A 12,772-nucleotide genomic window follows, 5' to 3' on the forward strand; every position below is an offset into this window, starting at 1 on the left:
ATCCCATACAAGTTTTCTCCCGCGTAGACAAAACAAAATATCCCGTAGAACCAGGCAGCCTCACCTCTCTCTCGACAGGTGCACCCAGAACAGCACCGACATCCACGCCACCCTCCACGTGGTCGTCCACATCTCCCTCCCCACCACGCCCAGCAGCCGCCGTCCGTCCGTCCGGCCCCTGCGCGTGTCGTAAAAGTCCTCGTCCAGGTGGATCCGCGGACCGCCGCCGCCTGGCCGCTGCCTCGCCCCACGCTTGCTCGACTGCCACCGCCCGTTGGATCCCGGCGCTCGGGATCCCCATGCCGAGGATGATGATGAGAGGTTGCCGGGCGTCCCGGAGCGCACATCTGGCGGGTCGAGCTTGTCCTTGTCCTTGGCCGACACGGGGAGCAGACTGCCGTTTGCGGGGAACGCATCCGAGGGATCGAGGGCAAAGGGCGTCAGGTTCAGCACCGGCACCAGCATGGCGCGCACGGCAAGGAAGACGAGCGAGACGACGATGAAGCCGACGTACTTCATGTACGTGTGGAACTGGTTCGGCAGGAGGCACAGGTGCGTCTGCAGCGTCTGCGCGGGCGCATCGGGGATCCGGTTGCCCTTGTCGTCCACGGGGTTGTACAGGCTCACCATGACGAAGCCCGGCGTCGGCACCCCCATGGCCATGCTCAGGCTCTTGACCGTGATCTCGCGCACGCCGCCCCTGGCTTCTGCGTGCACAATCTCGCAGTAGTCGTGGTCGTCGCCCGAGAAGACGTGCACCACGTTCCCGACCTTGTCGATCAACTTGGCCGAGTCCTCAGAGCTGAGAACGTTCTGGTACTGGTACCCCGCCGAGATGCTGATGGCATTGCGGTAGTCGGGATTGACTGGACCCGTCTGCCCCGTGGGCGGCTGCGCAGGAGGCCAGTGCTCCCGCTGAGGCCCGCATGGCGTCCCCGGATCGCGGTAGAGGGGGACGTGGGTGAGCAGGATCGTAGGAAACTCGGCTGCCCCGACACCGGGGTCGCCGTGGGGGAAACGCTTCAGGTCCGCCTTGTCCAGCTCTTCCACGCGGTGATCGTACTGCAGCTTTCTGTCCAATTCGTGCCAGGCGCTCAGCTCCTCCTGCACTGCCTTGCGCTTCGCAGCCCCGACCCCGTCTAGGAATCTGTTCACCGGCCCGTATATCGGCCTCAGGTCGTGTATATCCTTGTACTCGGAAGAGTCGGCACTCAGTGACACCGTGTCGACCGAGACAATCGTGTGGTTCCCAACAACATCCACCCGGTTCACGTCCCCGAAGAAGGCCTCGAAGCGGTCCCGCACGGGGACCTGGACCTGCGCGCCAAATCCTAGGTCATGGTTGCCCGGGAGGCTGGCGACGAGCTTCCTGCCGCGCTGCCACTTGCCCGGGGTGTCGCCGCCGTCGTTGAAGTGCTTGAAGAAGATGTCGCCAAAGCGCTTGTACTCGTGCAGCCAGTAGTCCTCGCCGTACTTGCGGTGCCACGTGTCCACCCACCGGGCCTCGTCGCCCGACCGTTGCCGGCCGTAGTGCGGGTCGACAAACTTGCCGCGCTGCGTCTTCCACTCGCGCCCGCCGTCAAACAGGTCGCCCAGGAAGAAGACGCTGTCGGGGGACAGGTGTGTCTGAAGCGCCCGGTAGCCCCGGAGCAGGTAGTTGTCCGTGACGAGCGTGGTCAGGGACGAGAGCGGCCAGGGCCGGCCGGGGTAGCTGTGCGGGTCGATGATCTGGGGGTCGGCGACGAAGATGAGGTGATGGGGGTTCGCGTCCTTGGGCTGGAGGTTCACGCAAAGTCAGTCAGCAGGCTGAGGAGCAGCAATGCAGGTTGGGGGGAGGGGGCTAAGCAGAGGAGAGAATCATACCCAGTCTTCCCAATGGTCCCAGTCGCACTTGTCAACCTTGCTGTCAAACACCCAGCGCTCTCCCCAGAGCAGTATGACAATCCAGAAGGCGACGACCAGGTGCGGTACGCTCAGCAGACGCCGAGGCTGGAGGTTGATGCTGATGCGGTGTACCACGCGCTGGGCGAGGTGCAAGGCCCTCTGGCGGCCCGGTCCCTGTGCGTAGATCCATAACTTGCGTAGCAGGCTCTTAATCCCTAAGGCGAGCTCCTGGGCGGGGCTGAGGTCGCGGCGAGCCATGTTGTCGCCATTCCCCGTTTCCTCGTTTCCTGGGGAGTCGTTTGGAGTCGCGTTCGGCACGGTGGATGGTGTGTCGATGGTGGTGGGATGAGGAGGCGAGGTATCCGTAGAGACAAAAGAACAGCAGAGGAATGGAGGCTGCGTCACAAGGACAGCAAACCCCCGTCGCTTTAAAAGGCAGAGAAATCAAACAAATTCAGAAGGAGTCGCTCCCAAGGGCGCAAAAGTATGGCTCGCGTTGGCTGATGTCAACCCAACAGATGTCGTATGTTGTTAGGTGGGAAAGGGGACACTCTCGCAGTTGGCGCCTCAGTTGCCTCCAGTTTGCCTCTGAGCGTCTAAAGGCGAGCCTAGACCCTCGACCCCTGCACCAAGGTAGCGATGAGCCGCTAAAATTCCTCCACATGGATTTTGTCCGCGCCTCTCCGCAAAGGCATCCCCAACCCCTCGTTTAGCCCGCTGTCTATTACACTAGGTGTGTTATTTTCAACCTCGATAGAGTTTCACGACATTCATATCGCTCGGTTGGGGCACTGCCTCCTACGCACACATAAGCGCCATATTTTTTTTTAATATGCGGGAATTAATTTGCCAGACATACAGATATAGAAGGTAGGACATATACTCATTCATATTTCGTGGGCAAATAATATCATATCAAACTTCCACAGAAGCATCCCTCATCGTATACAAAATCCGCCACGTGAACAGGCCGGCGTCAAATATCCAATCTCCAAAGACATAATTCGTATCTCAAAGAAGAAAAAAAAACGCTAACGCTAGCCGTAAACCTGCTGCTTATGCTGGTGGTACTGTTGCTCCCTCTCGTCCCTATCCTCGTCCTCCTCTTCCTCGTCCTCCTCCAACCCCGCCATCGGTGGCGGCGTCTTCTCCTTCTTCCGGAAGCTCAGGAGCCTCTTGAACCCGCTGGGCTGCGGCAGGGGGAGCTTGTCCACCTCGGGCGTGTACTCGTAGAACAGCCTCGGCACGAGCAGCCGGTACGGCACGGTGATGCCCGCGGGGTCCTTCGGGTTGACCTCGACGTTGAGGCAGATGTCCAGCCCGCCCTCCAGGTCGATCTCGTGCTCCTCTGCCTTGCGCATCTGCTTCGTGCTCAGGCCCGTAGGCGTTCGGTGGAATGGCTTCAGGGCCTGCGGCGGAATGTCGTCGTCCCCGCGCCATGACTGGGACCCCAGTGTCTGCGAGCCCAGCGTCTGCGCTCTCCGAGGCGGTGCCGCAGTAAAGTGCATGTCGTCTCCGTCAGAGTACTCATCCTGCGCCGCGCCTCCCCTGAGGCCAACTGCGTGAGGCCCACCTGGTTCCCTGGGCTGGGGGTAGGCGTCGTACTCGTCCTCGCTTTCGGTTCCCCATTGCCCGTTTATACCGCCGTCATCCGGCCTGCCTTTGCTGTTGCGGCGGCCAAAGATGAAGAAACCTCGCTTCTCGGATCCGCCACCGCCAACGCCACCGCTGCCGCCGCCGCCGCCACCCAACGACAGAGTGCGTGTCAACTTGGCCGGCCGCTCGCCCTCGGTCGATTTGCGACGGGAGAGACCTCGGGAGAGACTGCGGAAGAGGCCGCTTCCACCCCCAGCCACGGGTGGACGGGAGCCGCGCACCGACTCCCTGGACATGTCTGGCCGGTGCGAGGAGCCGCTTAGCGAGAACCTGCGCAGGAGACCGCTTCCGTTGCCGTTGGTCGGCGGGCTCACGCTCATGCTCCTGTCCTGGGCTTGGAGGGGCGGCGTGGGAGGCGGCGTGCTGCCTGGCACCCACTGGCGGATGGAGCACCAGTTGCGGTGCGGCAGAAGGCGCTTGTTGTTCCTCGGCTTGCCGTCGACCCCGTGCTGGAACATGGGGATCATGCTCTCGTCCGTCTGGTCGTCGAAGTGGTGGACCTTGTGTCGCTTGTTGAGAGCATCCGCCATGATATCGGGCGGCGGTGCGTTGGCAATGGCCGACGAGATGATGTTGGGTATGTAGCGAGGGTCTTTGTGCTTGGCGAGCCCGAGCTTGGGGTTCGAGTAGAACTGGCCAACGGCGGCCATGTTCACGTCGCCACTCAGGATCGTGACCCGCAGAGACTTGTCAATAGCCAGGTCCTGAAGGTCTTCAATGACAATGGTCCTCTCAGTCTTGTGATTCTTGGCAGTCCAGTGATCCTTCAGGTCGTCCATGACTTCGGATCCGCCGTCGATATTATGAAGGGCTTTGCCTAGCAGGCCTCTCTTGCCAAGAGCCTTGATGGGATTCATCGCCCTCGAAGTCAATCTATCTCACGTTAGCATCTCCCCTTTGAATATCAAATGGATCACAACTCACAGATTCTCAAGCCAGGCCAGTCTTGGATACGCGATCGGCACCGGGAGAACCACAAGCAAGTGCTCAACCTGTCCACGTTTCACCTCGGCATACAGCCTGTTCATGATCCTCTCCCATGTCTTGTCGTCGATCACATTATCCTCCGTCCGCTCCGTGCGACAGTCGGCGGCAAGTAGCGCAAGCTTCGACCCAAGAGACACATACACGCTCCGCGACTGCTCATTGACGTACGGACCGGGCTCGGCTCCAATGACCCAGCTTGGCTCCGTGTCCTCCGTCTCTGGCATGATGCTCTGATGCTGGAAGAGCATGTAGTACTTGAACGCCACGGAGCCCACTCCCGACAGAACAGGGGAGTCCATGTCCCTGTGCGGATACGAGCCAAAGCCGTTGAAGCTCTCGCGGTCCGACCACATGTTGACCATGGGGATTTGCGAGTTTGCCAGGCCAAAGAGTCCCTGAGAGAACCAAGTGCAGTACCGCTTGAAGTAGAAATCCTCCACCTGAGCTTGGAACTCGGGCGTAAAGGGGGCATTGCGCTTGTGGAGTGGGTTATTGGTCTCAAGCCAGTCGATGAACAAGTTGCATTCATCGGCCACGTCGTCGTTGTAGATCTGGTCACCGCCGCCGATCATGACGTGGAATGGGGATGTCTGGTGATTGTTCAGGACATCGCGCCACATGGGGTCCGGTCCGCTCAGCACATCGGTCTTTGCACCGATGCTGAAGCCGTTGCAGCTATGGAACATGACGTTCATGGGTGTCCCGCGAGCGGGCACCCAGAAAGCATTGCATGGCCCCCGGTTGATGCGATAGGCAATGCGCTGTTGCCTGTCTCGCAGCTCAATCTCAATGTTGAACCTCCAGAATGTGCGGCCATGCTCGGCGTGAAGTCGGAAGCCCGTGACGTCCCTGTACTTCTGCAGCTTTTCCCCGTCGACCTCAGCCCGCTTCATACGGCTGGCGAATGTTCCAGGATAGTCGGGGGAGCCATCCGCTGGCGGGACATCTGGCGTGCTCCTTCTGGCCTCGAAGAGTCCATTGTCGGTTTTGTCCCGGGACAAGTCTTTTCCTTCTTCGAGATGCTCTACTGGTCGCACGAAGAGTGTTTCACCCCTGCGCCCGAGTTTCGGGTGTCCGGCAATAGGGTCGACGTATTCTGGAGATAGTTCGCCGTTGACTTGGTGCGGTGGAGCAGGCAAGAGCTCGAGATCCTGCACAAACAGGCGGAGCATCGGGGGGATTTCATAAGTCGAATCCACGTCTCTGGTCACAATCATGATGCTCCCTCTCCACAGCTCCATCTCTGCGTCCGCACCTCGGTACCTCTTTGGCACCCTCACATGGCGCATGCCGCAGTATCTCAGGAGAGGTCCGCATTCCAGGTAGAGCTGTGGCTTGAATCGGGTTGGCCCATGAAGGTCGGCGTACTCTCCATCTAATGTCTCAGACCTTGCAGGCCTGCTCGAGTACGAGCTTCTCCGCGTCCCCCCTTCCCACCAGGCCTGGTTGACCTGATCGGTGCTCGATAGCCGCTCCTTGCTCATACTTAGGAGCGAGCCCGTTAGGACTCCTGTAGAGGCCTTCTTCCACTCGTCCAGCCATTGAGGCGGGTTATACAGGCCATCGCCTGGCGTCATTCCTTCCTTACCCCTGTAGAGCATATCTGATATGTGATGATGATGTGAGCCCTCTGACGACTCATTGCTGTCCTGTCTTTCCAGTCTTCTCTGCTGTGCGGCTCCATTCTGTGGTGCTATGGGCTGTTGTATGTTCGTCTCTTGTTTGAATGTCCTAGGTTGCTGGGCGGGAGGGGCATAATACCCATCCAGGTGGTACTGTTTTCCGTTCATTGGCTCCGTTGCCCTTCTCTGGATGCCGTGAATCTCATGTTCGGGTACACCACGGGCATTGGCGACAGCTGATGGTCGCCTTGTATTCGGTTCAACTAGAAGCTCTTTATCTCGAACCCACTGAGGAAGAGCCTCGTGCGGGGGCCCTTCCATTGCCAGGGAATCTCTCCTCGGCACGGGGGGGGTACTTTCTGCCTCCCTCACCGGTTCATGTGATGATGATGCGGTAGGCGGGATCTTCTTGAGCTTGTTGCTCACAGACCGTATGAGAGAGAATGCGCCACTTCCGTTAGGGGCTGTTTCCCGTGGTTCTTGACCTCTCTCATCTCTAACTCCCTCGTCGTTATCTGGAATATTCATTTCTTCGCGCGTGGTACGCTCGCGGAAGCTCAAGTTGCGCCTTGGTAGGTCGGCAGCTGGGTCAGGCTGTGGCGCCATGTGCACTGGCTCTCGTGCCCGTGGAGCTGGCGCCTGGTATGTTCGATGATCGACCTGAGTGTGTCGGCGCACGGGGACATATTCCCGAGGCAGGTCTGGTGTGACTGGCATTGCCCTGGACACGGGGACATACTCGCGAGGTAGATCTGGTGTGACCGGCATCGTCCTGGGCATGGGGGGCTCTCTGGAGATGAGGGCAGCCGGAGGTGCCAGCACCGGTCTTGGGTCGGCGAGGGAAACTGAAGCTCGTCGATTGCGGGAGGGGCCAGGGTGGTATGCCGGCACCTGGGCGACGGGGATTTTGTGGGCGGCGGGAGCTTGCTGGGCGACTGGGGCTTGCTGAGAAACGGGAGCTTGCTGGGCGATGGCGACTTGCTGGACGAAGGGCGCTTGCTGGGCGAAGGGGACCTGGTCGGCTCTTTGCGCTGCCCTCTCCCTCGCTCGACGCTCAGCGGCCTCCACGCGGGCGCGCTTCTCCTCCTTGGTCATGCTATCGAGCGTCAGCTCAAGCCTCTGGAGGGGGGATTTGGCCATGGCGGCAGACTTTCTGCGACGCTCCGACATCCCCACGGAAGCTCTCCTCGACGGGTCCATGGCCGCCGAGGGACCGGAGGTGCCAGCATCACCGTAGCCCCGGAATGGGCCCCCGCGGTGGGCTGTGTACTGCTCGACATATTCCATCTCTTTGCCGTGGTGGTGGTCTGGGGCGCCGGTCGGTCGTGGCGGTTTCTCTGGGCCGGGCTCTGTGTGGGTGTATGGCAGGTCCCCGTTGCCGTAAGGGTGACGGTAGCGCACGGGCGGGCCCCGAGTTGATTCTGGGGCAATTGGAAGATTTGGCGAGGTGGGATAATCGTTCTCGGGCTCGGCGGCCTTGCGACTCTGGCGTCGTCCAGAGATTCGGGTGGAAGGGCCAGGCTCGGACTCGGGGGCGGCGGCTCGGGGTCGCTGGTAAGAAGGCGGTCTGGGAGCTAGGCCTTGAGGAGTGAAGGTGGAATTGGCAGGGGAGACAAGAGGACTGAATGTAGTTCCGGTGATGGCCGTCTGGGCTGTCTGGACCGAGACTCGGTTCAGCTCAGGGCTATGGGCGAGGTTGGGAGCTCCCAATTGTGCGTCCAATGGGCTCTTGGCGTCATCGTCAGACATGCGTCGGTTCTTGACGATCTTTGGGCCAGGCAGCTGGCCCCAGTAGGGCGTGGCCATGGTAGCGGCAGGGCGGCAGGCGGTAACGGTGGTCAGGTTAGTTAGAGTTAGGCCGTGATTGGGTCTCGACGTGGGAGGGCGAGCTATTACGGCTAACGGCTGGAGGTTGGATCTGAGTTGCGGTCTGAGGTATGGATAAAAGAAGTACGAGTATCCCAGCTTCCAGCTCTGAAAGAGCTCCAGCCTCCTGGAGCCTGTGCTATTCGTAGGTACCCGGGATTCAAGGTCTGAACTGATGCAGGCGGCCATGTCAGCCAATGCTGTGCAGACACATGCGACGGAGCTGCTGCAGGACGACGGAGCCTGAGCAACAAGCCCTTGGACAGCCACGGCGAGGAAGCAAGAGGTGAAGAAGAAACAGACGAACAAAATTCGAGGTCGTCGCCATCATCTTATCTGGTTTGCCAGATCCTGCGCTGCCCAAGACCTCAACCACGCTGGCCCGTCACCGCCGGGCCAACGAAGAGCCATCTCGCTGCTTGATGACGATGCCCAATGCCACCCCAAAAAGCCGGCTTTGCCTGCTTTCGGGTTGGGGCTGAAAGTGGCGGTCGGTCCACGGAGCAGAAAGGCAGCAAGGATCCCTCCGTCTGGCAAATGCGGGTGGCTGGTTTGCGACTCTGCGACAGCCATGCAAGGCACCGCCGCCCAACAGTGCATTCGTGTTCAAGCTGCTTCGTTAGCAGTGAGGTCGGGAAAAAAATGGAGACGATGCTGCTCTTGATTTGACTCGGAGAGAATAGTGCCACGCGCAAAACGGCCGCCATGTCCAGATAAAGTTTGCTGTTCAGGTGTGGTGTTGTGACTTCATGTTGCGGAGTCCCGCCTCGGGCTCCAACTCCAGATCTAATATATACTACATATAAGTTCTAACAGCATGAGATACACGTGGACGACAGAATGCACATTCCTTCACTCCCAACGCCCCTAATCCCGTTTCAGATCTGACCAATTCGCTGCCAACCAACCTTTCCACCTCTTTGGTGATAATATTCCCACAGGTCCCGGGTTGAGCGCCGGGACTTTTAACCTAGGTATCCGTAAGGCATTCAGGTATCTGAGCTCCCAAAATCCACATGAGCACCACCTAAGACTAGACCTATGCTTTTCTTGAGCAGCATGACGTAGTTAGCGTATCCGAATAAATACACAAACATATAACGGAAGCATAGAACGATGATAATCGCACTAAGCAACACCAGCGCCCCGTGAGGAATACCTCGCGGCTTGCGCACACGGCGAATGTAGTCAGGTAGTGGTAGCAGCGTTTTCGCATCTTCCCTCGAGTCCGAGAGACCAAAATAGTACGCGGCATGGGGCCTCCTGACCTTGAACCCCCGATACCATCCGGGGCCTCCAGTTCCTGAGCTCGGTGGAGGGTAATAGCGGATACCAGGGAAAACGCTGATCTTGGTCCTGGCCGTCCTGCGCGGCGGCGTGCCGCCAAAATAGCGCTTGTCGTATTTCTTCGATTTGGCCTTGGAGTCGTCGAACACACTGTGCATGAAGTTGAACTGCTCGAGTTCATAGTCGTCCCCAGGGGCAATCCATGTTAGCGTGGTGACGCCCGGTACAAGCCGATTCATGACTGCTAGCCAAGCAGCATACGACACAATGTAGCCCAGTCCCTGGCACAACTCCTCCAATGACGGCATCACGTTGGGAGATTCTGCCCCGACCACATTGTACAGCGGAAGAAGCAAGCCGCCAAGTTGAGATACCACTCTCAGCATCTCCGTCGATAATAAGGGTGGAATACCGCCAGCCTCACTAGCCTCGCGAAGGTAGGCTTCGTTCAGTCGAGCGAGAAGTTGGCTGCGCTCAAAACCTGCCAACTGTAAGTAATTGCGTCTCGGGAGGGGGTACACGGGAAATGGAGGAGCTGCCTGGCTTACCATCGCAGTCGAGAAGGTCAATGTCGTAACAACCAAGAACCCGTTTATGCATGTCATTCGCGCCGAACAAGAGACTCGAGAAGACCTGGGAGTCGAGGACCCGCATGATAATACCCGTGATTAGCACAATCCGCTCCTCTCCGTTTCGCAAAAGACCCTCCCAATGTTTGGTGTTGGGGTCCGATCGGGCAATCGCCTTGACATGTTCGTAGAATTCATTTGGATATTGATGTACCCAAGGAGATTGCTTCGCAGTCAGGTTTCCGTTGCCAGCAAAGATCTGGCGGGCAACCTTAGATATTCTGGAGTATAGGCTGTAGTAGCACTCGTCCAGCAACGCCTCCGCAGATGCACCGAAGCGTTCTGTGAAATCATAAGAGTCTAACCGTAGCGTGATGCTTTCGAAATCCCGGACTGTTTTGGGCGCCCATGGCCGATTTGCTCCGCCGGAACCGCTAGAAAACATAGTTGAGTGATCTCTGATCTCTTGCAGGGAGAACTGGGTAACCGGTATCTACCAGTGTTGTAGGCTCTGCTAATGTGACTTGAAAGCGCAAGCTGGGTTATAAACGATTTAGGCGATGAGACAGTTGCAATGGATGTTTGTTTGAGCAAGATATATCTCTTCTATCCAATAGTTTAGAATGAAGGGGATTGCTGCCCTTATAATAATTCCATCATAGAACCTGCTCTCTGTTACTGACGCTATGTCCCTGTGAGTACGTGAGGACGACAACCGAAGGCACAAAATAGATCCCATGGTCGGTCGAGCGCCGGGAACAAAGAAGGTCCCTCGAGGCAGTGCACAGCCCGAGTACTCGCTCAAGCCGCTATATTTAGTCAACTATACCATCGACTCTAGCTAGGAGTGGAATACAGCCTCGGCCTGGAGTGGTAAGAGAGTCAATGCTAACTCAACGGCCTTTCTCAAAGGTCTTTGTGTGTTCTGCAGGGCGGTGAGTTGCCAACTTTGACAATGCCCCAATGGACATCACAGACCTCTGGCATAGTGGCTGTAAAGGGAGTCTTTGGTGGCACATCTTGGAGTTCTTGGGAAGTTGGAACTCGACAGAGCGACTTGTGTTTGCCGACTCTATTCCACATCGGGCCCGCAATAAAGTTTGGTTGCCTGGGTAGAATATGACATGAAGGTTTGACGCTGGGAGTCAATATCAGGGGTTGTCAAGACGACAGGAGGTGGCCGTGATGTGGTTTGCAACCTTGGTGAGCCACTGAGCACACGCAGTTTATGCCCTGAAATCCAGGCAGCAATTCGACCCTGTGGTGGACGTTCTGCCCACTGTGCCCAGTGACCGCTCAGGGCAGGTGGGGTTCAAAGTAGGTGGTGGTAGTGGTGGCGGGCGCCAGGTCAGCGGAAGGTGCGATGATGGATGGAGATGGGGCCGAATTTTTCTGCGACGGCTCCAGCCTTTGCGCTGCTGTGATCATCAGCAACTTTCTCCCACCTGCATCGGTCGCGACTCCCACCTTAACTACCGATTACTTCCTGCCACGACCAACCGGCGATTAGCCTTTTGCCTGGTGCAAATAATACTCAGCGCCACCGCCAACAACAGGGAAATAGTAGACCTATTTATCCCACCCGATCCTCGCTTCCACCCGAATCCATTTCCCTCGATCCCCCTCTCGAGACCTCCATTCACAACCATCCTTCCACCGCCCATCGCGACAATACAAGAAACTTCTCCAGTTCCTCTCTCCGATCTTTCTCCACTCAAGCATATCGATAGTCACCATGGCGGCCCCTACGACTGAGACGCCGAATATGGACCAGCAGGTTGACCTGTCTACGATCCCCATCTCGCCCAACGGCAAGGACGAGAGTGGAGAGACCAAGGCGGATGGGAAGCCCGTCACTGTCTTTCACGATAAGGAAAATTTCAATGTCAAGCATCCTCTGCAGAACAAGTGGACGCTGTGGTTCACTAAGCCTCCTAGTGGCAAGGTATGCATGATGGCACAATTGGGCGCCTGACTTCATCTGCTAATCTTCTTCATCTAGGGTGACAACTGGAATGATCTCCTCAAGGAAGTCATCACCTTTGACTCCGTAGAGGAGTTCTGGGGTGTCTATGTAAGCGTGATTCATCGAACAATGCTCTTTTCTCCCTCTAACATCGTCTTCCCAGAACAATGTCGCCCCCGTCTCCGAACTCCCCCAGAAGGCCGATTACCATCTCTTCAAGGCCGGCGTCCGGCCCGAGTGGGAAGACCCCCAGAACAAGCACGGTGGCAAGTGGTCGTACCAGTACAAGGACAAGCGCAACGTTGATGTCGATCGTCTCTGGCTCCAAGTCATGATGTCTGCTATTGGTGAGACTCTTGAGGACGAGGACGACGGCGAGGTCATGGGCGTTGTTGTCAACGTCCGCAAGGCGTTTTACCGTATTGGTGTGTGGACTCGCACCATAGGAAAGAGCATTCCCGGCCGTGGAGACGGTGACGTCGCTGGCGGTAAGGGCCGCAGCACCGAGAAGGGGAAGGGAATTCTCCTCTCCATCGGCCGCCGGTTCAAGGAAGTCTTGGAACTGCCCGCTAATGAGCAGGTCGAGTTTTCTGGCCACACCGACAGCGCCAACTCCGGTAGCACGAGGGCCAAGGCCAAGCACGTCGTTTAAACGTTGGGTCTCGGAATACGAAACTATCACATGTCGGAACGCAATGGCGCCGGCACACCACTTTGATGTCTGTCAGTAAGGCGTCACCACGTGGAGGGCCTTGTCGGGGATGGCTCCTTTACGGGAAGCGGTCAACATCACTTGTTGCAGAATGTATCGCTAGCTTTGCGCGCCGCGGGCCGCTCCATTCTTTCCGAGTTGTTACTTTGGCGTTCCTGCGGAAATCATTTCATCTGCGGCCGAGGAAAGAACAGATACGGCCAGCACTGGCCATAATATAGCC

At 57.9% G+C, this 12,772-nt stretch overlaps 4 protein-coding genes across 4 annotated transcripts; 1 reads left to right on the forward strand and 3 right to left on the reverse strand.

The window, feature by feature from the left end:
* Window positions 1-60: 60 nt before the first annotated feature.
* Window positions 61-2,142, reverse strand: ACO1O0_004007 (putative lipid phosphatase CDC1; the record flags this gene model as incomplete). The annotated part of the gene is made up of 2 exons (XM_083193450.1): window positions 61-1,776; window positions 1,864-2,142. 2 exons carry the CDS (start codon window positions 2,140-2,142, stop codon window positions 61-63), a joined length of 1,995 nt encoding a protein of 664 aa, XP_083050398.1.
* Window positions 2,143-2,921: 779 nt separating this feature from the next.
* On the reverse strand, window positions 2,922-7,955 carry ACO1O0_004008 (uncharacterized protein; the record flags this gene model as incomplete). Its single annotated transcript, XM_083193451.1, has 2 exons — window positions 2,922-4,413; window positions 4,465-7,955. The coding sequence occupies 2 exons, from the start codon at window positions 7,953-7,955 to the stop codon at window positions 2,922-2,924; spliced, it is 4,983 nt and encodes a 1,660-aa protein (XP_083050399.1).
* Window positions 7,956-9,004: 1,049 nt separating this feature from the next.
* On the reverse strand, window positions 9,005-10,316 carry ACO1O0_004009 (uncharacterized protein; the record flags this gene model as incomplete). The annotated part of the gene is made up of 2 exons (XM_083193452.1): window positions 9,005-9,783; window positions 9,851-10,316. The coding sequence occupies 2 exons, from the start codon at window positions 10,314-10,316 to the stop codon at window positions 9,005-9,007; spliced, it is 1,245 nt and encodes a 414-aa protein (XP_083050400.1).
* A 1,290-nt stretch (window positions 10,317-11,606) lies between these two features.
* Window positions 11,607-12,489, forward strand: TIF45 (translation initiation factor eIF 4e-like domain-containing protein; the record flags this gene model as incomplete). The annotated part of the gene is made up of 3 exons (XM_083193453.1): window positions 11,607-11,816; window positions 11,874-11,945; window positions 12,001-12,489. 3 exons carry the CDS (start codon window positions 11,607-11,609, stop codon window positions 12,487-12,489), a joined length of 771 nt encoding a protein of 256 aa, XP_083050401.1.
* Window positions 12,490-12,772: the final 283 nt, after the last annotated feature.

Source organism: Amphichorda felina, assembly GCF_050947745.1.
Source record: "Amphichorda felina strain 45539 chromosome Unknown scaffold_4, whole genome shotgun sequence".
In the NCBI taxonomy this organism is placed as follows: domain Eukaryota; kingdom Fungi; phylum Ascomycota; class Sordariomycetes; order Hypocreales; family Bionectriaceae; genus Amphichorda; species Amphichorda felina.